The 27,372-nt window shown below is 36.9% G+C and overlaps 2 protein-coding genes across 2 annotated transcripts in view; one reads left to right on the top strand and one right to left on the bottom strand.

Moving 5' to 3' along the window:
* LOC124536908 (SH2 domain-containing protein 4B-like) overlaps positions 1 to 4,163 on the top strand; it is a 41,136-nt gene extending 36,973 nt beyond the window's left edge. Inside the window, exons 4-9 of the mRNA XM_047113573.1 lie at positions 396 to 569; positions 1,659 to 1,883; positions 2,182 to 2,359; positions 2,448 to 2,561; positions 2,643 to 2,750; positions 3,385 to 4,163. Of these exons, the coding sequence (XP_046969529.1) occupies positions 396 to 569; positions 1,659 to 1,883; positions 2,182 to 2,359; positions 2,448 to 2,561; positions 2,643 to 2,750; positions 3,385 to 3,674 (1,089 nt within the window). The 3' untranslated portion in view covers positions 3,675 to 4,163. The remainder of the gene's footprint in view (positions 1 to 395; positions 570 to 1,658; positions 1,884 to 2,181; positions 2,360 to 2,447; positions 2,562 to 2,642; positions 2,751 to 3,384) is intronic.
* A 2,490-nt stretch (positions 4,164 to 6,653) lies between these two features.
* Positions 6,654 to 27,372, bottom strand: part of LOC124537121 (cyclin-dependent kinase-like 1) — a 38,807-nt gene continuing 18,088 nt past the window's right edge. The window contains exons 3-16 of the mRNA XM_047113854.1: positions 21,152 to 21,269; positions 16,992 to 17,132; positions 16,031 to 16,225; positions 15,658 to 15,827; positions 15,375 to 15,496; positions 14,773 to 14,953; positions 14,373 to 14,445; positions 13,762 to 13,833; positions 13,616 to 13,682; positions 12,559 to 12,632; positions 11,826 to 11,986; positions 7,880 to 7,989; positions 7,084 to 7,160; positions 6,654 to 6,761 (exon numbers count right to left, since the gene is read on the bottom strand). Of these exons, the coding sequence (XP_046969810.1) occupies positions 6,717 to 6,761; positions 7,084 to 7,160; positions 7,880 to 7,989; positions 11,826 to 11,986; positions 12,559 to 12,632; positions 13,616 to 13,682; positions 13,762 to 13,833; positions 14,373 to 14,445; positions 14,773 to 14,953; positions 15,375 to 15,496; positions 15,658 to 15,827; positions 16,031 to 16,225; positions 16,992 to 17,132; positions 21,152 to 21,232 (1,569 nt within the window). The 5' untranslated portion in view covers positions 21,233 to 21,269 and the 3' untranslated portion in view covers positions 6,654 to 6,716. The remainder of the gene's footprint in view (positions 6,762 to 7,083; positions 7,161 to 7,879; positions 7,990 to 11,825; positions 11,987 to 12,558; positions 12,633 to 13,615; positions 13,683 to 13,761; positions 13,834 to 14,372; positions 14,446 to 14,772; positions 14,954 to 15,374; positions 15,497 to 15,657; positions 15,828 to 16,030; positions 16,226 to 16,991; positions 17,133 to 21,151; positions 21,270 to 27,372) is intronic.

The raw sequence follows: 27,372 nt of genomic DNA, 5'->3' as shown, positions 1-27,372 counted from the left end.
AAGAAATTATGTGGAATCAACCATAAAATTATATTATATATTTGATTTCCTAAACGTAAAAAACCTTAAATATACGATTCGAAACAATTTTTTCTTGAGCACTTCTAAAGGCTGAATGTTTACTAAACGCCACTTGTTTCAATGAACTAAGAATGTTTGTCGATTATGTTACTAATCCATTATTACTCTTTTACACTAATTTGTTATTTTTTTTAGGAACTGCTCAAGTTTACTTAATTTATAACCTGAATCATATTATTCTATTATCGACAACAGATAAACAATATAGATTTCTCATAGAAAAAACATACTATTATCTTGCTATAATAATTAGAGTATGTAATGAAAGAATTAAAAAACTGTTTAATAAATTTCATTATTCTCTTCCTTTCCAGGTTTGGGTGATGGGAGAGCATCCTGACGATCAGCCTATTGAGAGCATTCTGGCCGAAGAGGCCCGTCAGCGTGCACTCGCTCAAGCGCGCGAGGAAGCTCACCAGCTCCGAAAGTCTGTAGAGAAGGAGCTCACACATTTAATTGACTACAAACCCTTGGACAGCTTGGAACAGGTCAGTTTTGTATTACCTCCTAATTGGAAACAGTTTTAAAACAAAACATATACGTATGGATTCGGATCGAAGGTTAAAATTCCAAATTATTGGCTTACCTTTGAGATATATGTAGATGAATAGAACATTAATTCTAGTATAGAGAGTTCGGTACTTTTATTAGAAAGTAACCTTTTGATTTTAAGGAACAATCATCATTGACTGCTTTCGTTTTGTTTGTCATGTCATAACATGGAAATGTTAGAACTTTTGGAAACATTCAAAGGTCATTATTATACGATTAATATAACATTAAGATTAGACGACGTCATATTTAATTATTTTATCAATTAAAATAACATTTAGATACGAATGTGTTTTTATTATTGGTTCTGCTATTACTAAATTAAACCAAATTACTTTTATTACCTAAATAGTTTATCTTATAATGGGATAGAGTTTTGTGTAAGCTTGTCTGGATTCGACTTATACTGCCGTCAAACAGCAATGCTTCAGTATTTTTGTGTTCTGGTTTGAAAGGGCAGTTAGGTTATAGGGACATAACATCTTATTTCCAAAGTTGGTGGTAGATAGGTGTCTTATGAAATAATATAATAAAGGAGATATTTCTAATTATTAATAATACAATTTTCTGCCGCTAATGGGACCACGTGCCGTCGATGATCCATTCGATTTTTAACAGAGCGACAGACAGAGATATTTTCACATTTATAATATTAGTAAAGACTATACAGATTTAAATACTGCGAAAAACACTATGTTTACTAGTGACACATCTGGGTTTGGAGTCGTTGATTTTCAAATCAAATCAAATAAAAATAAACTTTATTCAAGTAGGCTTTTACAAGTTATTTTACAATTAAGTGAAGCTACCACCGCTTCGGAAAGTAACAGTAGTAACAGGCAAGAAACTCAGTAGTTACTCTTTTTCAACATTTAAAAAAATACAAAGTAAAGTTAGTTAAATACAATTATATATTTTAATATATCCTGCTTGGAAGTCAACAGGTATTAGGTATTAACTAATTGTCTTTACAAGGGAAGAAGAATATATTTAGACATCTAATTGTATGTTGTAAATGTTTTCAGAAATTCGACTTGTCCCCCAAAAACGTCGATTCTCTCGAAGAAAGCTTTGATTTGTATTGCACGGTTGATGAGCTTCGGCAAAGAATCGAGGAACTGGAGCCCGAAGTCAAGGAGAAGAGCGACAGTGAAGCGGAGAAGGATTATTGCGATGAGCACCTCAAGTTGAACCTCAAGAAGAGTACGTTGCAGTTCAATTTTATTGAGGGAAAACGGGACGCCATACAGGTACGATGCCTTTACTGTAATTTTGGATTTATTTCGATACTGTAAACAAAATTTAAGTGCCACTATAAAGTTTTTGCTAAAAATAGTATAGATTCATTAATTTTGTTCAATAATATAAAAAAAAAATTTTTTTTTCAATTTACCAATTTTAAGTCCAATTCCTATTTTAATTAATTTTTACACAAAATGCTTACGGCTTATCATGTCTATAAATATTTAATTGAAAAAAAAAAAAAATGTTTCGACGTTCTTAATTTGGAGTCCAACATCAGCAACTAACCCCTAGCCCTCGCCGTAGGACGGCGGCGTGCCGGGCGCGGGCGACGGCGTGAGCCTGCGCGTGGCGGCGTGGGAGCGCCGCGTGGCCGCCGCGCGCGCCGGCGACATCCTGCGCGGCCTGCGCGCCCGCCGCGCGCGCACGCTGCGGGACGCGCAACTGCAGGCACAGGACGAGGACGCCGTGTGGCGCGAGCAGGGTCGGTGTCTCATTGCTCCTGCAGGAAGCATCACTCGCGTACTACGTGAAGGTTTTCGATTGTAATAACGTGTAATGCAATTTTTCAGAGCGTAAAGCGAAGGAGGCAGAGGCCGCCATGCGACAGATCGCTCGCGCGGCGCGGGAGGCGCACCGCCGCGCCGCGCCCGACGAGCACGCCGCGCCCATACCCGCGCTGCCAGGTTACACGCGATTCATATTTTCAAGTTACCGTTTTTAGGTAATCGCAATGTTGGTCCTAACGAATTTAAATATAATTTCAGCTGATAAACCCCCAAACAGAGAGGCGGTGCTGGAATGGTTCAGGACTCATGAAGTCAAACGAGGAGTGGGCTTCGATGAGAACAACAAACCGGTTGACTGGTTTCACGGTAAGTTCTATGTTCAATATCGCTCTATCCATCACGGTCCAAGATCTTAGATAAACCCTTGTCCAATGAGAGTTGATAAACAATCACTGAAAAACAATTCAGATAATTCACATTCAGGTATATTTTTTAACATCAACTAGATTAGGCTAATTTGTTGATGAAATGACGTTGCGAAGACAATAGACCGGGAGATGATAATGACAAAATATTTGGTCATTTGTACCAGTATGGCGGTTCTTCAGGGGTCTAATTACTCCCGGTCTACAAGTTGCGCTGTACGCCATATGATCATTCTTTTCTAAGACTTTTAGGTTTCCCGTAATTATAGTCCTCTGCTATGCCGTTCTCAGTCTTTTTTTTTCTATAAGGTTTAAACTTATTGTCATGGACTTGATAGTATCACCCTCGAATTATATACCCGCAATAAACTCAAAGATTCACTTGCTCGCTCCACTCGTTGGGGGGTTCAGGAAATTATTCCACATACTCGTACTGAAACTTGACGCGTGTGTTGCGGCAGCTGGACTTGATAGCATCACCCTCGAATTACATGCCCGCAGTAAACTCAAAGATTTACTTGCTCGCTCCACTCGTTGGGGGGTTCACTGAAACTTGACGCGCGTGTTGGCGGCAGGGCTGATCAGCCGCGCGGAGTCGGAGCGGCTGCTGAGCGAGCGCGGCGAGGGCAGCTTCCTGGTGCGCGTGTCGGAGCGCGTGTGGGGCTACGCGCTGTCGTACCGCGCGGCGCGCTGCAAGCACTACCTCGTGGACGCGCGCGGCGCCTACCGCCTGCTGGGCGACGCGCAGCGCGCGCACCGCTCGCTCGCCGACCTCGTCGCCTACCACCGCACCACGGCGCTCACCGCCAGCGGCGGCGAGCTGCTGGTCACGCCCTGCCCGCCCGCGCGCCCGCCCGTCGTGTAGTCACCGTCACTAGTTAGCTATTAATATGTACTACTACTCCTTACCGTTTATATAGTTCACTGAGATTCTGACTATAACAGGAAGTATACTTACATTTTTTAGGTAATCATTCCTAGTACCGATATTTTTGTTAATCGATTGTTTATTAAAGGTGCTAATACACTTCACGGTTAAGATATATTATATGCTTTTGAATGTATAACGAGTCGTTAGGAGAGTTTAGATCTCGACATTTAAGATGAGTTAAGTTTTATTTATGGTCATGAACAATTTTGAGCATCGGTTATCTGTGCTGCAGTATTATGGAGGCGTTGATCCCGAGCCGGGAAGAGAGGTTAGCCAAAGTTGATTTTATTCGAAAATTGGTCGCATAAGTGTTTTTTATGCCATTTACGCGTATGTTTATTATTATGATTGATCTTGTGTTTATTGTTTAGTCATTAACTGCCAACTAGATATATTGTATAAAATGTATAAATTTACACATTACATTTTTGTTTTATTTAAAAATATAAACCCCATAGTACAAATAACATTTATACTAAAATAGAGTGTAGATGTGATATATTGGAATTATTAATACATTAAAACTTTTTTCACTTATCAAAGTCATATACCTGAATAATAAAAAAAATAAAAAGTTAAATATAAATGCTGATCCGACGAAGACGCAAAGCGACATCGCCCAAAATGTAAACTGTTATGGAACAATGGCCACGCTTTGGCCGGAAGAGTGTAAGATATCCTCTAGTTGGGTAGAATGACGATATACCCAAACTGGCTGGCAGCTGTTGCAATTTGCGAGCTAATGATTGCCAGTTGACTGGCGTATCTTTGGTAAGGCTTATTATCAGTATCGGACGAGTATATAGGATTATGAAATGATGAATATAAAAATGTTACGTAGATATTTTTTTCACTGGGATAATCTCATTTTTTAAATACAAACTCCTTGAACTAATCAAACGCAGCGAGATTTAGCCATAGACATTTTTATTACTTTTTACTATTTCTCACAATTAACGGAATCAATCTGATATGTATATTAATCTTCGTCTACGTATAAATTTTTTGTGAAGTGAAACGATATACAGATTCAATTAATCAATCAAGAGCCCACTGCTGTACATAGGCCTCTCCAATTGCACGCCACTGAGATCGTTCTTGGGCTACTCGTATCCAGCTCCTGCCAGCCGTCTTGCGTATATCGTCACTCCACCGTGCCCTAGGATATCCTACACTACGTTTGCCGAGACGCGGTCTCCACTCTAGAACACATTTTCCCCAATGGCTATCGGTTCTGCGACAAATATGGCCCGGCCATTGCCACTTCAGCTTGCTAATCCGGTTGGCTATGTCGATGACTTTTTAGTTCTCTGACGGATCGCCTCATTTCTGATGGAATCCCGCAGAGAAACGCCGAGCATAGCCCTTTCGATAGCACGCTGAGCGACTTTGAACTGGTGGACCAGCCTTGCCGTGAGTGTCCACGTTTTGGCTCCATATGTCATAACGGGTAGGACGCACATACATTCACATCAGATTCAAACGTGTATATAAACCTATGCTGACTTCGTATGGGTAAACGCCATTTTTTCGCAAATCCCTAGTAAAAATCATAGATTAATCAAGCAATCTCTCGTCCAAATCCTCGTATGGCTGGACTAGAGTATGGATTGAAACATTAATTACTTATCCAATAAGTTGTGAACAAATATATAAATGAAAGACAAATTACAGGTAAAAAGGATTTTAATATCGCGTGTATTAAATTTTCATAATATACTGTACATATTTACAAAAACACAATTAACAAATATCTACTTGCGTAAAGTTCATCTAAATTCGTCACATTGTCATAATTATTACAATATTATTAAATTTAAAAAAATAAAATTAAATTCATATTGATCACAAGCTACAATAACGAAATAAAAAAAAAGTTTGGCAAAGGTGGACCATAAAAGTGCCATGACTCAAACGAGAATACTAACAATAATCTGTGGCCTGGTGATGAAAGGGCCATATATCAATAATCCCAGTTGATCAATATATTTTACTTTATATTATTGGTATAGGATATATTAGGTGGCATCTATTAATTACGGGAGGCGATTTGGGGGTTAGGGGGTTGGGCTAAACCACGCGCATTCTCAGAGGGGTTAGATTGCGCGTGTGATTGTCATGACGTTCTCGGCAAATGTCACGCGTGTTTTTTTTTTTTAAAAAACATTCTGTAACTTACTTGGATATCCAGTAGTCACAAGATTAAACATGGAGTATCTTTGAATTTTAATAAATCCTATTTAAGTATATTTTATTGTTCGATTTCCTGGCTATGATTCTGGAGACGTAAGTCTTAATATATTGAAAAACCTCACATCTTAATAAGAAGAGTGTCCATAAATCACAGAATTCACTTCACGTTTCTTAAGAACGTACTTAGGCCCTTTTAGCACCAGACCAAACTTAATTTATCTATGTCAGTGAAAAATATGCTCACATTATATTACATAAAAATGAATTTTCTACGCAACTGGTTAAGGCTAATGACAAAAATTTATTTATTTTTTAATCCGGAGATTTTTAACTATAAAAAATACTTATTACAATTAAGACAAACAAGATAAACAATTAAAATTCACAAACACGAAGAAATAAGAAATTTTTAAACATACTTTAAAAATTATGTTATTTTCGTCATAATTAATAGTAATAATAATTCTATATAAATTTATATAGACTTGAGTATTCATAAAATTATGTCTTGTAACTGTAACACCGTCAGTTGATGAGTGTAGTGCCCGAAATAATAAATATATCATTATAATATTTTTTTAAATTTACTAAGCATTTGCAGAAAATATTCTGCCAAAAAAGAGAGAATTTGTTTCACAAGATACATTCAAAAATGTATGCGTTCTGTTTTCAAATGTATTTTTAAATTTCGAATAAACTTTTAAATGTTTTTCAGAACTATAAATGTTTTTCAGAACTATAATTTTAATAGTGGCTGGCTCTCCACAAGCCATGTCCATATAGTCACATGTACGGAAGATTCGTTGGTGTTCTTGAATTTGGTGTTACCTAAAATAAAAAAAATTAAAATTAAGGAGTCACGCGCAATAACTTTATTTATAGTCGAAATAGTTACGACCTGGGATTAAAGATGCAAATATATTTGTAAAAATATACCACCTCGCCTTATTACCTCCACTAGTGTCAGGGCTGGATGGGAGAATGGGAGAATGTTGCTAGCATTCTTGCCACCATTGCACGTGGTTATGATTTGTATATTGTTTTTAATTATACAATTTTTTTATATTATTTAAAAGAAGAATACGAAAACAAAATCCAGTTTAATCGATAAAAGTAATATAATATAATTATAGTGATTTAATGTACTTACACTATGATCCCACACGTCATACGACTTGGTGTTATAGGGAGGTGGCTTTTTGGCTTTCTTAACTGGGCTATTGCTAGCTGTAACAAAAAATACATATATATCTTAATATTAGATTAAAGGTTTGGCTTACACACAAAATATCTTCATCAATACAGACGCTCTTTAAGGTCCCCAACATATAAAACCCCCTCACTATGTGCTGTAGGTTATTTTATAAAAATACAATAACCTCAGTCATCAGAAAACAACAAACTTTTATTAAGAGCTAGAAAGAATTAAGTTTTTAAGACGTGACCCGTCTACTCAATTTGTTTTTTATAATAGGCGGGCAAGCTATGGGCCCACGTAATGGTAAGTTATCACCACAGCCCTAATAAACTTTACCAATTTCTGACAACGCCAATGTCTGACCAACCTTGGACACTAAGATATTATGTCCTTTGGCTCAGACACCCTTCAATTCGGCAAATTTTTCCTTTGTCACGACGTCAAAAATGGAATTCTCTATCAGCACTCGTGTTCCTGGGTTCCTTCAAACGAGGCGAGAAGAGACATGCGTGGCGTCATGGCAAACGTGACTGGGACTGTTCATTCTTTCCAACTGTATTGGTTGTGTTTGGATTCTACTGTTGCTTACCATCGAGAGGAGTGATGTGCCTAACCGTTTGATATTTTCAAAAAAAAAAGAACAGAACTATATTTAGTACTGTTGCTTGGCGGTCGAATATCTAGACAGACTTGCACACAGGCTAACTACACATAAAATATCCACATACATGCCTAATATATGACTTACCTCCAGGAACGTAAGGTAGAGAAAAATCAGGCGTCATTTTCTTAGAAGCTTTCTTTGCAGCGGCTCGACCGCGCAAGAGTTCCTCGTCCATTACTAACTTGCTGTTCACTCTGTAATATTATACTAATAGTTAGGGAGGCGAGGTAGCTAAATGGCGTAATTCAACGGCGTCGTCGAGACTTATCAAAATCGAAAGATAAAACAATTTCGAAAAGAAAAGCTTGTATGGTAAAAACAATTTTAGCGGTGGGTTTGGCGTGTACGGTTTTTCAAAAATGTTAAAAAAAACAGTTACTTGGGCATGCTCGAGCGCGTCAGATATTCATACTACGTATGCCCCAAGTGCCTCTGATAACAACGGTATACTAATCTGCCGGTTTGCGTGGTGGGGCTAGGCATATGAAGTAGTCAAAAATGCACAAAAAAAAAATTTACTCGAGCGCGTCAGATTTTCGGAAGGGGTGTTAAGTAGGCCCCAAGGAAGCTCCCTTTAAAAAAACTGACGATTTCGGCGTGACGATAAGTTACGATGAATTTTTGAAAATGCAAAAAAAAAAAGTTTTTTTGAAATACTCGAGCGCGTCAGATTTTCATAGAGGAGGTTTATCACGGTATCCTGAGAGCATATTTTCTTAATCTGACAAAAATGTTGGTGGGTTCTCTTAATCTGACCGAAAAAGGTTTTTGGGTTCCTTTCTTTCTCCTCGATTAAACGGGGAATTTAAGAATAACAATAAAGCAATAGATACAACCAACGTAAATGTAGATGAAATGTCGTATGAATTGTATTATTTATTTTATAAAAATAGATACAGCGAGTGCGGGGCGGGGCTACAGGTGAGAAAGTTTCCAGCACATTCGAGAAACATACCGTCGGGTCTTTTCTCTCTCTTCAATCGGCGTCATAATGAGGGCACAAAGGTCTACGGTAGGGGACTATAAACCTATATATATATATATATTAGGGTATACCGAAAATTCCCTTCTACCGCTCCTTTCCCCACTATCAATGTTGTGAAATAAAGGAAAAATACTGGTTCGTTATGCTTACGGTACGTCCAAAAAACAATTTGAGGATCAACAGGCTATTGATCATACATCAAACTGTACCTGTTAATAATACTTTTGTATACAGATACGCGTAACTTTTTCCGAGTCCACGAAAATTGTCAAGAAGCTTGAGAAAAAAAATTGAGATATAATAAAAGTCACATAATTTAATCATCGTTATTTCATAGCAATTTTTTTTTAACACCCTCAGTTTTCGAGATATACTCAAAAAACCGGGAGTTTGAGTTTTCATGACTTGAAGCAAGTCAAAAAGTTTTAACTTTGGACAAAAATGTAAAGAGACCTTTTTTGTGTAAAATAAAATTACCTTTTTTGTTTATTTAATCTTTTTTTTTGTAAAATGTATCGTTCGCGACTTATATGCCGCAACGCGTTTTTCGGAAGACGAAATGGCTCCTCCAGACTTCCGGTCATGCGGAAACCGGCAGATTTTGTATTTTTAGTAAGTTTTAGATTAAATTCTTCAAAATAAAAATAAAAAAAATCGCGCTCGATAATGCCGGATTTACGTTTTTTTTTTTCGCGACCCTATAACTCGGCGGCGTCAAGGACGTATCGTCAGATTAGTTAAATTTAGTCTTAAAACACTAAAATCAACCCCCAATATCTTAATCTGACGCGCTCGAGTATTTCAGACTATCGATTTTTTTTTACTAATCTGATCGTCTATCCTAGGCGCGCGTCATTACATATAGAGCTAATACTTTGCAAGGTTGTTATATTAGGTCTAAGGTATCTCTCATATCTTAAACTGCCACGCTCGAGTATTACCGAAAATTCCTCTATTCGCCTCCCTAACTCATTCTCCTGCCCTTATCCCAATTTTATTTGGGGTCGGCACAGCATGTCTTCTCCTTCCATACTTCTCTGTCAGACGTCATCTCACAAGTAACATTCTTTCTAGCCATATCGTCTTTCACACAATCCATCCATCGTTTCCTTGGTCGTCCTCTACCTCTATATCCATCCACATCCATGCTCAAGGCCTTCCTCACAATGTGTTCCTCATTCCTCCGCATTAAATGCCCATACCATGATAGCCGCCTTCCACATAACTTCTCGGCTATCGGTGTCACTTTCAAACTTCCTCTTATATACTCATTCCTTACTCTATCCATTCGCGTAACACCACACATTCCTCTCAGCATTCTCATCTCCGCAACATGCAATTGTCTTTCAGTCATCTCTTTTGTAGCCCAACACTCTGATCCATACAGGACAGCAGGTCTGATCATGGTCTTATAGATCTTCCCCTTAAGTTTAAGGGGAATACGGGGGTCACAAATTGTTCCCGTAACCTGCCGCCATTTCATCCATCCTGTGTTAATCCTGTGCTTCACCGTTCGATCTATTTCGCCATCGCCTTGAATGAGTGAACCGAGATACCGGAAGTCGGAGCAGACTGGAAGAGCTGCGCCATCAAGCGCTATGGCTTCGGGACTGGAGAGACCGCCGAAATCGCAGAACATGTATTCAGTCTTCGTTCTACTGATTTTCAGGCCAACATTCTCGAGTTTCCGTTGCCAATCCTCCAATCTGCTCTGGATCTCAGGTCCATCTTCACCAACCAGTACAATGTCGTCGGCAAAAAGCATGCACCAGGGTGCCTCCTCCTTTATGTCCGCCGTTAGAGCGTCCATAACCAACAGGAAGAGGTAAGGACTTAGAGCCGACCCTTGGTGCAAACCTACAGCCACATTGAACCGGTCGGTGTTACCGGCAGACGATCGGACGTAGGTACAAGATCCCTTGTACATAGCACGAATTAACTCCACATACTTCCCAGGCAAACCTTTCTCTTTCAATGCCCACCATAACACTTCACGAGGCACCCTATCATAGGCTTTCTCGAGATCAATGAACACCATGTGCAGGTTCTTGTGAGCACGTCTGTACTTCTCGCACAATTGGCGGAGTGCAAAGATAGCGTCCATTGTCCCTCGACATTCGCCTCCCTAACTATAAATGTGAAACATAAAGAAGAGATATCGCAAACGATAATTTGCGTTAAAGAAAAACATTGAAAAGTAACGTAGATATGTCGGATTATGACCGTTCAACTATGTAGAATCGTTGTGGACTAAGCTCTGAAATCTGCAATGGCAGAGTGTTACTGTGTTTGATTTTTTCACTATTAGTATTATTAAAAAAATACAGTAATATCTGCGTTTATGTTTTATTACAACTGTTTCATAAAGAAAATTCAAAATTAGAACACGAAATATGGCGAATCACTAACTGTCTAAGCTTGCACTAAAAGTACTCGGTTCATAATAATTTCACTTGATACCTATCAATAGAATATATGTATAAAATATTTATAGAGCAAATGGGCCTCCTGATGTTAAGTGGTCACCAGCACCAATATACATATATTGACACTGTCACAGATAATAATAATAATCATTCCCTACACGGAACTAAAATGTTATGTCCCTTCTGCCTGTAATTACACTGACCTACCCTTCAAATCGGCACAACAACATCAAATATTGCTGTTAAGCGGTAGAATATTTGAATGGGTGCTACCTCCCCAGATGGGCGAGCGCAAAGCACTATCAACATTATCATGAATCATTGAAATAAAATATATATTCCCCAAGTATTTTCAAGTTTTGACGACCTCCGTGGTCGAGTGGTGTGTACACCGGTTTTCATGGGTACGCCATTCTGAGGTCCCGGGTTCGATTCCCGGCCGAGTCGATGAAGATTACCATTAGTTTTCTATGTTGTCTTGGGTCTGGGTGTTTGTGGTACCGTCGTTACTTCTGATTTCCATAACACAAGTGCTTCAGCTACTTACATTGGGATCAGAGTAATGTATGTGATGTTGTCTCATATTTATTTATTTATAAGTGCTTGGATTATTTCTTACTTTTTAATGTATGGCGTCCGTGGATACGTGTTGACCGGCACGGGGAACGTCTGGAACGTCTCGTCGATTGCGCGCGCCAGCGGCCGCGGTGCCGCCCGCGCGCCCGCCAGCGACGCGCCGCCCGCCGCGTGCGCCGCGCTCGACAACGACTGTAGGGATCCCTGAAAACAATAAAAAAGCTAAACAAACGAGTGAAAATCAGTACTTAAAGTTACCAACTTAAAGAAAAAAAAAAAAAACAATAGAAGAACATTTTATTTTATTCCAATCAAACATAGTCGCTTATTACTGTGTGTCCCTACGTATGCTTAAATTTTGAAAATTACGCAACAGATTTTGATGTGGCTTTTTTTAATAGTGTGATTCGAGAGGTTTGTTATAACCTACCTCTATATAATATATAGACAACGTAGAAAAGAAACATTGATAATTTTAGAAGTTTCTAATCTGATGTCGTAAATAAACAAATTCGGTAGTATACTTTGTTATCTGCATTGCACCCGTACGAACTACGAAATCGGTTAGATAGCAATAGAGTAGTTTCTTTGAATGTTTTTCTGTGGGGTTCATACCCATCAAAATCGGTGTAGTCGTTTAGCTGTGAAAGCGTAACAAATAGAAAGACTTATCTTTTACTTTAGACTTTCGAATTTATAATATTAATATATGTAGATTCAAAATCTGTCAAATTTACTTATGTATTTGATTATTTGAAAAATCAAGACGTAATAACCTCATTTTCCTGCGTGGGGTGTGATTGCGTCGTTTTCTTTTCTAAAGGACCAGTTTCCATTTGTACTTCTGTACCTGAAAAAAAATTAATATATTTTATTTATCAAAATATCCGAAGGTTACAAAAACAAGTAACAAACGAAAAATTAAAATAGTTACAACGAATATAAAACTTCGGGTGTACGAGGATTGACAAATGTTAAAATAAGTGGTCACCACTGTTCACTGTGAATTTTAATTTTTTTTCATATTACCATTGCGCCACTAATCTTGTTTTTTATATGCTATTGGTTGGCGAATGAGCATATGGACCACCTGATGGTAAGTGGTCACCACCGCCCTTAGATCATAGCGCTGTAAGAAACATTACCTATTCCTTTCATCGCCAATGCACCACCAACCTTGGGAACTAAGATCTTATCTGTCTCTTGTGCCTGTAGTTATACTGGCTCACTCACCCTTCGAACCGGAACGCAACAATACTGAGTACTGTTGTTCGGCGATAGAATATCTGATGAGTGGGTGGTACGTACATAGACGGGCATGCACAAAGATTTACCATCAAGTAAATCGATATCGTATACTATAGTAGATATAACGTCCCTTTTGCCTTTCACACAGGCTCACTCACATATCAAACGGGAACACAACAGTACAAAGTATTGGTGATGAAGACGGGTTATATTATGAGTGGGCGGCACTCATCCAGACTTGATGACGTCAATTACTTACAACCAGGTAGTACATATAGTACTGATAGATGGTTGATCTACATTGCTTGTGTTAGGGCTTTCGGAGCCTCGGTGGGTACCATGTACTCTATTGCAAATTATAATTTAACCAGTGAAATAATATTTTCACGGCTGATAAAGCTTACATCACACCCAATCCCAAATTTCTAATCGAATGAGATCTTCATACCTAATGTAGCCGAATTATTTGTTCCGAACTCAATAATCGAATTATAATATTTATAATTACAGTTTTTTTTTAAATCCATATACCTATGTCTTATATAATATATTTATCCAAGTCTTAATTAATACTTCAGTACTTACTTGGATTGTAGTTGTAATCTATCAGTGATTCACCCGCGGTGCTGCTTGTCCGTGATCTGCTCTGATCCTATTTAAAAAAAATACAATTTTCAATATGAGAATTAAATTAAAATACAGGAAGCTAGTGTATTCGAAAGGATACTCACAGCTATAATATTTAACGTCCACTGCTGGCGCGGTTTTCCTATAACTCGTGGCGGACCGTGAGTGGCTGGCGTCTTAAACAAGTATACTTTAATTTTATTAACAACTGGATACTCAAGAATAATATCAAGCCAATAGCAGATCAGTAAAGTAAAGTAACAGCCTGTAAATTTCCCACTGCTGGGCTAAGACTTCCTCCCCCTTTAAGGAGAAGGTTTGAAACATATTCCACCACCCTGTTCCAATGCGGGTTGGTGGAATGCACATGTGGCAGAATTTCGATGAAATGAGACACATTCAGGTTTCCTTACGATGTTTTCCTTCACCGCCCAGCACGAGATGAATTATAAACACAAATTAAGCACATATATAAGTGGTGCTTGCCTGGATTTGAACCTGAAATCATCGGTTAAGATGCACGCGTTCTAACCACTTGGCTATCTCAGCTTAGACATTTATTTAGCAGATCAGACATTTCATTAGATATTAATTATATGTTAAATCAAATGTAATTACATTTACAATTGACCAATTACAAAAAAAAATCCTCACTCAATAATATTTACAAACACAACAACAACAAAAACAAACAACTACAAACTTGTGTACGTACTTCAATATCTTTGCCCAATTTTTTCTTGAGCTCGGCGCTGAAACTCTCCGCAAAGCCATCAACTAAAAAATATCTGCAAAAAAAAAAGTTCAAAATAATTGTATTAATTAAGAATGCACCCTGCATTCTTCTAATTTCTTCCACTATAGAATAGTAGTGGTATTTTCCTCAACTCCATATATTAAACTTGGTTGGTTACATATGTGGTTGAATTTCGTTGAAATTAGATACATTGCATATATTCTCACGATGTTTTCCTTCATCGCCGAGCACGAGATGAAATATTAGTTGTCTTTGCCTGGGTTTGAACCAGTAATCCTCATTAAGGATGCACGCCTTATAACCACTGGGCCATCTCGGCTTCCTTATTATACTAGAGGGTTTGATAACCTCAACTTACTTGTGTCTCAAAAGCGCCGAAGCGGCGGGCCTCGCTCTCGGCTCAGTGCGCAGGCACGCCGCCAGTAAGTCCTTGGCGTGCGCGGCGCCCGGCAGCGAGCCGCGCGTGCCGCTCACCGCCGCCAGCGCCGCGCCGCCCGACAGCCGCGACACCACTTGTTGGTGACGAGGTGCCAGTTTACCTGGAAACAGGGCCGTATTTAGGGCAACCGGGGCAACTGCCCTGGGGCCTCCACATTAGTGGGGGCCACAGTTTTACTGCAAGTTAACAATTACCGAGATATTTGTCAGAGTCAAATTATAATCATGTTATTATTTAATATTTTAAAAGTCAACAATACAAGTAAATAAATCATAGCTTAGTGATTGAAATGAAAAAGTAATTAATTCATGATAATGTAATTATTAAGTTGTTCACGCTTCTTTTTGTCTAGGGCCCCCACTGCTTTGTGGCCCGGGGGCCTCCAGACCTTTAAATCCGACTCTGCCTGGAAACATGTAACAAGAACATACAAACTTCACTTGAAGGCCAAGGAGTCAAATTTATTTTCGGACAAGTTGATGTATGTATGTGTGTGAGATGAAAAAACACAACCAACTCACCAACAGTCTTTATAATCAGCGCTAATTGATCAATGTCCGAGTCGCCCGGGAACAACGGATCGCCGGTCAGCATCTCCGCGAACAGACAGCCGATAGCCCAAATGTCTACCTCTGGTCCGTATCTGTGAAGAGGGAGGCAAAACTAGTATTTGATTTTTGAAACAATTTGTTAATTTATTTCAAGCCCAATGAGATCATACCACGGAAATTTATTATGAATTGTCTACCAGAGAACTTAGTACAGAGAAACCTGCAAGATTAATATTTAAAATAACATATGCACCTGTGTTCAGCGACCAGTAGCTCTGGAGCTCTGTACCATCTCGTGGCGACGTACTCCGTGTAGGGCTCGCCGGGCGCAGCCAGAGCTCTTGCGAATCCAAGATCGCACAATTTCACGATACCGTTATTAGAAACTAAAACATTTTCAGGTTTAACGTCACGGTGGATTATCTGAAAGTAAGAAATAGGATATACGAAAGACTATAGTCATGCTGTCTATAAAGAAAGATTTGTGTGATTATGATCATCATAAAATATATCATATAAATATGATAACAATTTGTAATATCCATTTGTATCATAAAGTATAAGTAGAGGAAACTGAAAAGCGTAAAAAAACCCTAAAAATTGAATTAAAATTCCAATTTACCAACCGAATTCTGATGACAATAATCGATCCCTTTGAGCAGCTGGTACAGGTGTTTCTTGGCGGTATCCTCGCCCAGGCCGCCGGGACAGGCTTCCAGTTCATCCAGCAGAGTGTGATCCAAATATTCGAATACCAAGTAAAATCTACGTTTTCGCCGAAAAACTTCGAGCATGTTCACGAGGTGGTCATGGCGAAGTTTCTGAAACAACATTTTTATGCTATTGGATGGCGCACGAGCACATGGGCCACCTGATGGTAAGTGGTCACCACCGCCCATAGACAGTGGAACGCTGTAAGAAACATTAAACATTCCTTTGATCGCTAATGCATCACCAACTTTGGGAACTAAGATGTGTGTCCTTTGTGCTTGTTGTTACACTAGTTCACTGACCCTTCAAACCGGAACAAAACAATACCAAATACTGCTGTTTGGCGGTAGAATATCTGATGAGTGGGTGGTCCCTACCCAGATCGCTCGTACAAAGCAAAGGCCCTACCATTAAGTAAACATAATATGAATTAGCTGTGCTAGACTTTATGCGCGTTATATTTTGATTATAATATGTATATGGTCATGTCTGTGCATACAGACGGTAATTTAATGAAGTTACCATAATGTACAAATAATGCCCAGTTTATTATTTCGCAGATTTTTTTCTGATCATAGGTATTTCTATCCTATATATATTTTTTTAAATAAATTAATATTGGACAACATCACATACATTACTCTGATCCCACTGTAAGTAGTACCTAAAGCACTTGTGTAATGTAATGGAAAATCAAAAGTAACGACGGCACCACAAACATCCAGATCTAAGACATCATAGAAAACTAATGAACTTTTTTACTTCGACGCAGCGTTAGGTTAGGTTAGGTTAGTAATTAGGTCGTCGTTAGTGGTTAGTTGTTGTTCCGATACTCAATAATGAAATAGCGCTCAATGTTTGTATCAATGTGTTCACCTTCAGCATCCTTATCTCTCTCAGCGCCATCTTCCTGACAGCTACATCGTCTTCCGTCTCCAAGAACTTCTTGATAGCAACGAGCTGGCCTGTGTCTCGGCGTCTGCACTTCAATACCACACCGTAAGAGCCTTCGCCCACCTAGAATTTAAAAAATCTATACAACCCTGTGAAATCTTATCCTCCTTCAACTTAACATAAGAATAACAAGAACATTTCTGTTTAAAAATAAAACAAAAAGTATACTCAAACCTGACAAAAAATAGACAAGGATACATTACTAAGGCGCCTCATACACCTACAATAATATCGCACAATATATCTGCATGCACAATATTATTGAACGTTTAGGGATAGTATTGGAACATTGCACAATGATTGAACATAAGATTGAGCGAGCTTAATTTTTATTATGCAATATTTTTTTGCACTGTGTAGGCTTAACACAGCGCAATATATTTCATTTTAGTTATCGGTGCGATCGCAACAACATTTAATAAAATTACCAGCGCGGCAGCCGTATGGGTTGTCAATTTTATTGAGAGAATTTATTAAACGTTTGCTAGGGGTTATTCAATATTATTGCACAATTAAAGGATTGTACAATATCATTCATTGTAGGTGTATGGGTGCCTAAATTTAAACAAAATATAGCATTACTCGATTTACTCGTAAAGAGATTAAACGAAAGAGATGAAACAACGACTGCAGGCCAGCCGTGGCCTAAACAGGTGTGATATTTTGCTTACAGCTTGCATTCGAAAACTGAGCGCTGATTTTCAATGTACTTTTTATAGGTGTGGGTGGTATCAATACCACTACATTAGTAGACTATGATAATAAGATCGGCGTTACGTAGTACAGTAAGTAAAAAACATAGAGATGAAAATCAACGGGGTGCCATTACACTTTTATGTTGTAATGAGAACAAAGCAATCTATAAAATCACAGCATCTCTTTATTATTATTCGATATGAATAATCATGGCAAATAAAATACATATTATTACCTATTTATATTATAAAAAACGAGCTATTCTTACTGTATAAATAGTCTTAAACAAGCAACAATAGTCAACAAGGCATAGTCACACAAAACAATTTGTTCAAAGCGTACCATAGCAGAACTAGTCAAAATATATTTAGTAAACATACTTCATATTCGAATTCACTGAAACCCCTTTAGTATATAGTATTTCCCTATGTAGCAGCGGGAAAAGATTACCGATAAAGGAAACGACATTGAGAAAAGAAAAGATAGATATATAATAAGAAAATAATAAGTAATTGAAAACAGTTTATTTATTTTATTAATAAATAAATTGAGTGCTCTCTAATCATACTGCCATTGTTAATTTAATTTTATGAAGTGAATGAAAGCTTAGTAAGAATAAAAATATTTTTTTATATCATTTCATTTGATACGTATACGTTAAATATTTTATTCAATGTTATACCTTATATTTACACTAAACTAGGTCACATTGCACCGTCAGACAGACTGTGGAAATGTCATAATTTATTCCACCACTAAGTTGTCGCTATCCTGACTTATTATTTAACAAAATACAGTCAAAAACAGAACAAACAATGCCAGAAACCTATTAAAAATTATCGTATTTTAGTAAAAATAAGTATTTTTATTAAGGAACCGAGACGAAATGGCCCAGTGGTTAGAACGCGTGCATCTTAACCGATGATTGCGGGTTCAAGTCCAGGCAAGGACCACTGAATATCCATGTGCTTAATTTGTGTTTATAATTCATCTCGTGTTCGGCGTTAAAGGAAAACATCGTGAGTGAGTGACTAATTTCATATAAATTCTGCCACATGTTTATTCCACCAACCCGCATTGTAACAACGTGGTGGAATATGTTCCAATCCTTCTCCTCAAAGGTAGAGGAGGCCTTATCCCAGCAGTGGGAAATTTACAGGCTGTTGTTGTTGTTGAAGAATTTTGTTTATTGCTTTTACGGTGCAATGATCGTTATGTGAACGTTCAACCCTCCCAAAATTATTTACAATAAAATGTAAATTCTCAAACAACCCTTTTATGTTAGTCGTGGCACGAATTCGTCAACAATTTGTATTCGACAAAAATAAGGATCAGACGATAGACAACACATTAAACGCATATTGATTTTATTCTTCTCATGACCATGAATTTAATGAGAATGTTCCATTGAAAAATACAAATAGTATATTGCTATTATCGACCCAATCTACATATATATCTATCTGTATATGATTAACACAGATATATAGAGGAAAATACTATAAAATAGTGCTACATTTCCCTAAAACGATAATTAATTTACGCTTAATCAGCTCTCATAAAACTAGTTCATTTAATCAGGTATACATTTAATCATGAATGAAATCTCATAAAAAAAGTTACATTAATAGCAGCATCAAAGGATTTCTCATCATTTCATATATTGAGGAAAAATTACACATTCCTTAAAAAGACACAGGATTGAAATGGGAGGTATTTCTATTTTCTATACAGTGGTGTTTACAGTATGTGATAAAAACTATTGTCAGCGAGTAGCCTCTGATACGGTGTTATGACATTTGGTTCTGATTGTATCGCATTGTTGTTGCATATTATGAATATACAATTATTATTGTAATTAAATAATCAATCATAATTTGTACAAATGCAATGAATATAATTTTATGTGGTATAGCGTTTAATACTCATAATAGGTTGGGGAAAAAGTTTCTTCGTATTTTATATGAAAATTCAAAAAGTTTTTTTTCTAGTTTATTTACATTTGACTAAAGTATGTAGGTGCCATTTTGTTCCATAACTTTTTGCCATCTTGTTGGTAGTGACATGATCCCATTGCTGTAAAAATTTTGGGGCTTCTGATCGAAAAACTGCGACAAGTGGTTTTGGCAGTCCTCTCGTGATGTTAACCTGACACTGCCTAAGGAATTCTGCAGAGACCGAAACGGATGAAAATCTGAAGGTGCAAGGTCAGGACTATACGGCGGATGCATTAATACCTCCCAGCCAAACTCTCGTAATTTTTGTTGAGTGGCTAAAGATGTGAGAGGTCTAGCGTTGTCATGGTGAAAAACTACACCCCTTCTGTTGATCAATTCTGGCCGCTTTATCTCAATTTCTTGCTTCAATCTCATCAATTGTTCGCAATACAGTTCTGAATCGATGGTCCTGCCGGGCGGTAACAGCTCATAATGAATGATGCCCTTCCAATCCCACCATACACACAGCATTACCTTGTTGCGAGTTAATTCGGGTTTTGCCACAGTCTGTGAAGCTTGACCGGCCTTTGACCACGATCTTTTTCGCACGTTCTTGTCGTATGTGATCCACTTTTCATCACCAGTTATCAGCTTCTTCAAAAATGGTTCGGTTTCATTACGTCGTAATAAAGAATCACAAATGAGTACACGGTTCATTAGGTTTCTTTCAGTGAGTTCATGAGGCACCCATATATCGAGCTTTTTTGTGTACCAAGCTTTATTCAAATGTGTCAAAACCGTTTTGTGGTCAATTGCCAGTTCTTTAGCTACATCGTAACTACTAATATGCCGACCTTGCTCCACTTTTTCAAAAATGGCATCAATTTTGTCCGTAACAGACAACCCAGAGCGAGATGCATCTTTGATATCAAAATTTCCGGCTTGAAAACGCTTAAACCAAACTTGCGCTACTCTCACAGATACTGCATTAGGTCCATAAACATCACAAATTTTTTTCGCGGCTTGAGTTGCATTTTTACCTTTTTTAAAGGAAAATTTTAAAATGTAAAATTTAAAAATTTCTTCTTTAGATTCACTCATTTTTACAACAACAAAAACAAATGAAAATCACACAAATTCCTAATTTGAATTTGGAAGTGTCTTCTTTAAAATTAAAACTTTTTAATGATACCAAAACCAGCCAGATACAAATGGTATAGCCAAAGAGACTTTATTACAAGTTCATACATACTATATGCGAAAAGACTTTTTCCCCAACCTAATATATAACACTAATACTTGTTTTTAAAATGATTGAGTTGTCATCAAAAAACATTTGGATGATTGCGGGACATTGGCGCATTATTTTATTTTGCCATCCCAAACTACTGAAATTACAATATATTTGGGTTGGGAAATAAGGTTGAATTTAATGTTGGTAATACTCACAACGGCCAGTTGCTCATATTTGTCCATGGCTCGGCTCCTAGGAGTGGAGGGGGAGAGGACGGCACGACGAACACGATCCATATTTACGATATTCACGCATTGTTAGTTACTTCTGAAACTAAAGGAAAAATTGATAAAAGTCAAATCTATCTATTTCATAACATAGTGCAAACTAAAGTCGTTTACCGCTGTCTGTCCCTATGTTTGCTTAGATCTTTAAAATTACACAATAGATTTTGATGAGGTTTTTTTATTTGATGAAGTGATTCTAGAAAAGGGAGTTTTGAATATGACACATGGACAATATAGTAAAAAAAACACTGATAATTTTAAAATTTTCTAATGTGATATGGTAAATAAACAAAGTCTTTTTTTATGGTACAATGACGCTGTAAGAAATATTAACTATTCCTTAAATCGTCAATGCGCCACTAACCTTGGGAACTAAGATGTTATGTCCCTTATGCCTGTTGTTACACTGGCTGACTCACCCTTCAAACCGGAACACAACAATACTGAGTGCTGTTGTTTGGCGGTAGAATAACTGATGAGTGGGTAGTACCTACCCAGGCGGGCTTGCACAAAGCCCTACCACCAAGAAATTTAGTATCAGCTTGGTACCGGCACAGCCGGGGCGGGTCGCTAGCAATTCATAAAAAGGCTCTGTGCCTTGTGTCACCAATAGTAGTTTTCATGTCAATATTAATTTATAATATTTCTGTTGGTGTAAGTTAGCGTAGAGAGCGGATAACAGAAATTGTTTTTTCTTAATTACGTTCCAAATTCAAATTAATAAGTCTCTTATATAGGTTTTTCTTCGCTGTATCCTATATAATTATTATAATCAATGACATATATTATATTATTATAATCATCCTGACATTTCACGCTCGTGCTTTGTGATGAGTTTCGAGTTTCCACTTTCAGAATAAAATATAAATAACACGCTCGTCGCTTATGTTTGAAATTTGTATTGCTCATTATACACACCTTGGCTTTCCCACGTTTATATATAAATACTGCTTATATCGAATTTATACTTTATTAGTTCTACTTCTAGTAGAACTGTCATGACAGTTTTATAAAGTGAGCTATTAACAATGAAAATACGTAGGCGGGACTCTTGAACTTTAGGCCAAAATAAAGTATAAGTTTAAGTAACAACAACAACCTCTAAATTTCCCACTGCTGGGCTAAAGCCTCCTCTCCCTTTGGGGAGAAGATTCGGAACATTTTTCACCACGTTGTTCCAATGCGGGTTGGTGGAACATACATGTGGCAGAATTTCTATGAAATTAGGCACATTCATTTCATCACGATGTTTTCCTTCATCGCCGAGCACGAGATGAATTTGAAACACAAATTAAGCACATGAATATTCAGTGGTGCTTGCCTGGGTTTGAACCTGCAATCGTCGATTAAGATGCACGTGTTCTAACCACTGGGCCATCTCATTTTTTAAACTCAATGATTTTATTTCTCCTTTGATTTGATTTTGAAAAAAAGAAAATTAATGAAAAAATATTATATTAATATATTATTGTTTATTATGAAATATTTCGAAGCATAATTTTCTTAATAACTCAGTAATTGTATTATTCCTTAACAAAACACTTTTTGTTGGATCGTGATGTATTTGTAATTTAAAATTGATTATTCTCTGTGATGCATTCAATAAACGATTAAAAATTAAACAACTGGGAACTTCGACTTCATACTATATGTGGGTTTTAATATATTGCCATATTATAAAACTTATATTTATATCATTTGCGACACATTTTATTGATTTGTTATAGACACATTCAATATCCTTGATAACATTGAATTTAATTTAAAATTTTAAAATGGATGCTATTGCGTTTCAATAAGTGAGTGTGCAAATACACGACCATTGCGTTTTTGTTTTTGTCTTTCAAGGCAGACTATTAAATGGGTCACATGATGGTAAAAGGTCACAATCACCCACGAGCGTCAGTAATGCCAGGTACACAAGTAAAGCCGAGTCGTTACCCTGCGGAAAACTGTTTTTGCTTTCACACCTGTGTTCTACCGTATCTTCTACACTGTTATATATTTACAATTATCGGCCATGATTTTTAATTATGACGATATTATACACTCTTATAGCTTATTTAATATTATTATATACCGTTTAGTATCCAGTATATCACGTGGAAGACCAGTGCTAGATAACCACTGCAGTTATTACGACTTTTTTAAATAGTTGAGTCAACACTTTGAAGTGATAACTTCTTATGGAGGGGAAACCGCTTCGTTACGTAACGCGTTACGCAAGTTCCCTTTCCTTTCTTCTTCCTTTTCCCTTTCTCTTTCGCATATGGTAGCAGAAGACAAGTTTTACCGCTCTCAATCTAACTCACAACCCCAGCCGTATTCCGGGTAGTTTAAATTATTTCTTCTATCGGGCGACCCGAGACACAAATATCCTTTTTATTATTGATTATAAATAATCAATGACTGTTAACGTCATTGAAAAAAATATTTAATTATCATTATGTACAGTTGTGTGAGGTAAAACGATTACACAAACGGCCGCCATTAAAAATAGCTACAAATTATCAAAGCTTACGTCTGTCGGTCAAGGTTGTATCACTATCATTAGAAACTCGTTACAGGCAGTGCCTGGCTATATTTGTATTACAAAAATAGAATCCGTACGGTTGTATGAAAAGTTTGACGAGCGAAAACATTCATTATTTAAAATAAAAAATGTTAAACGTTTAATTTAATTATCTACACCTTCAAAATTAATATGACTGTTTTACGGCTAGTAGATTAAAGTAATAATCTCGCTACTTGATGAATTATTAATCCGTCGAACTATAAGAACATAAGGTAATAGATATTGTTACCGTGTTTTCGACCACACAGTTGCTGTTAGTTGTTAGTTCTCGGTAGGCATTGCCTCCTCGGGAAGAACTAGACTCCCTCATGTAAAACAAGAAAACCTTCAATTGAGATGACGATCCTTTAAAGCTTAGCGGCATTTAAATACCTCAACAATATTTTACTCAAACGCATCCATCATTATGAAAGTAACGTCCAAAATTATAACTAAAAATTACGAATATTCCGTCCTTTTGTAAATCAGTAAGTTTTCTTGAAAAAGCAGGAGCAGATTAGGTACACCTCGACTTCATACATGAAAGGTAAACATCGAAGATTTAAGATATTTGTTTAATCATACTGCGTGCATTTAATCGATGATTGCGGGTTCAAACCCAAGCTAGCACCACTAATAATTCATGTGCTTTATTTGTGCAACAGCGTGGTGGAATATGTTCCAAACCTTCTCCTCAAAGGGAGAGGAGGCCTTAGCCCAGCAGTGGGAAATTTGCAAGCTGTTGTTGTTGTTGTTGTTTAATAAATTCTGTATACTGAACTTAAATTCTAATGTGTGTATCCAAAAATTATTATTTTGACAAAATCAAATTGACCGCGAATTACACGATCAAGATTATCAAGATATCGAGCGCCCAGCAATTTGTGGTATTAGTGGTGATCGGCTGTTCGATACCATACTAACCTTCAAGGGTACCGTAGGTAGGGTATATGCAAACATTATAAAAAATGTACGTGGCCGAGTATGTCACGGGGGTGTGTCGTGCGGGTAATGGGTGCTTGGTTCAATGTCAACCCTTAATAACTTTATTGCTTTAAAATTGAGTTTAACGGTTGTATATCATGTAAATTGGAAACATATAAGTCTCTTATGGTAAGTATGCACTGAAACCGTTGGGAATTTTTGAATTTCGAACAATTTGCAATTCTATAGAAAGTTACACAACATGGTTACAATTTTTTAGTGACAAATGATGGTTTACCTTGATAAAAATAGGCTGCTTAAGTAAGAAATAAATGTTAATAATTTGGATTAGCGTACTTAATTGGATGTGATCGGTTTTACGAATTTTGCCGATGCTACATCCTAGTTGTAGTGTACTATAGTTGTCAAGTCTATGAAGCAGTTCGCGATGGTAAATGAACAAAACAAATATTTAAAGTGTCATGCGAACCTGCGTGTTACCGTCGTCTTAAAATATAGACAGTTGAACTCACCCACACAAACATCGCTCGGCGAGTCGCTGTCAGATTAAGGTCTTAAGCAAATATTCCGTTAACATTACGCGATGGTTTATTTTTATACGACCGAGTAAGGGTTTTTAATTCGCAATATTTCCTGTGAATTGAGTTAGTGTTATGAGACCTAATTCTTAAATCAGAGGTGTTTTTTCTTGATAAACAATACGGCTCAATACCTTAAGCGTGAAGCGCTTACTAACAATATATAATAATAAATATTACAAACGGGTCACCGATCTTAAGTAAGTTACAGCTATTTTTGATCTAATAAAAATCAAAGACAACACTAAATTTTAAAATTTGAACAGCTTATCCATACATATATTATAAATGCTAAAAAAGCTCTGTATATCGGTGTGTCTGCTACCCTTTCACGGACAAGGCACTGAATTGAATAGAAAGTTGGTCCAGCCAATGGGCCACCTGATATTAATGGGTCACCACCGCCACTTAGCCCATAGATAATAGCGCTGTTAGAAATATTAAACCGCTTACTTCGCCAATTCACCACCAATCTTGGGAATATTATGTTGGTCTCTCTATCTTGTGTTTGTAGTTACGCCTAAACCCCAAAAGCTATGCAAAATTAATGCAAAATACATAAAACAACAACATTCAGATGAGAATGTGAAACAGTTCGTTTCGTATTAATGAATACTGATAAATTAATTAGAAATAATATCGCGTGTGAGCAATGTATGTAATATTTACATATTTATTGACGTTTTTTTACACTTCCGTGTCAAACCAACTTCAGCAACATTCCATTTTTCACCAGATAATTTAAAACAATTACGACAACATTCTATTGGTACTCACACTAATTCACGTATATAGTTTGCGAAAAAGTAACACTCTATATATGTATAATTCTTTTGCCTTCTCCTATGTCAATGCAATTTGGTCATACCTACATATGTATATGAAGTAGAATTTCATGCGAAAGATACAGGTTTCCTAACGATATTTTCCATCGAGCCTTGAATGAAACGTATTTTTTACTTAAATTGATCATCTAAAAATCAGTGGCTTGAGCTTACAATATCCAGCTTAGCTTAGATTAAGTTCCATGCACTGTAAAATCTTGCCTCGCTTTTAAAAAAAAAGAACAAACTATTTTAAAATTAGAATGCTTTTTAAAATTAGAATTCTTTTAAACGCGACCAACAAACGACAATCATACACAATAATACAATGATTAATAGACGAGGGTATGTAAATTATTTAAATGACGATTCTTCTTCCTAATGTCGTCTACAGCGATCCCCTTGCTCGCGTTTTAAGTAAAAATTGTTAGCGAGTATCGCGTGTCTCGGTATAGTATTGTCATAACAAATACTAATCAATAAAAATGCTTGAGCCGCTGTATTCGGGATTGGGCTCGAATCGAATCAGATTCTTTGATTTATTTTTCGCCAACTTTATAGCGTACAAGATCAATACACGATACTATATGACTTTAATAAAAACAGACATGTACGGATCACGTGGTTGGATTGAGAGAAAATAACTTGAATTATTATTTGTACGCGTGTATCGGATGGTTCATGAAACCAGAGATATTTTAATGTCACTTACGGTATTTTCTAATTTTAAATATCAATAAGTGTAATGCTCAGTGGCGGATTTGCAAATATGCCGCTAGTAGGCTTTTTGCCACCCCTACTTTTTTTGCAACATTTATAATTTGCGTTCTATCATCCTCATTACATCGGTTTTCTCCCGTTATTAGTATGTTTATAAAGTATGATCAGTATACGGATTACGGACGTAATGTGTATACATATAATTATAAGTTTTTTTTTCAGTTAAATAATTACAAATTTGGGCTAAATTTGCCGCCCCACTAAATTTGCCGCCCTAGGCTCCAGCCTACTTAGCCTATTGGTAAATCTGCCACTGGTAATGCTTCAATATTAAATAAAGAATCTTTACGTGCTCTGTATTTGAATTAAATAATACGATGTGTCTCTAATTCCATGCTTTTCTTTAAAATAAAATTTATATCGTGGTATCTTGTTACATTTGTATTTACTTAGTGAAATAAATAATAGACCGAATTTAAGCTGTACAGAGATTGTGATTCATAATATTATTCATAAATTCGTAATATG

The sequence above is a fragment of the Vanessa cardui genome, chromosome 17, assembly GCF_905220365.1.
Source record: "Vanessa cardui chromosome 17, ilVanCard2.1, whole genome shotgun sequence".
Taxonomy (NCBI): Eukaryota; Metazoa; Arthropoda; class Insecta; order Lepidoptera; family Nymphalidae; genus Vanessa; species Vanessa cardui.
This window is presented reverse-complemented; position numbering and strand designations above follow the sequence as displayed.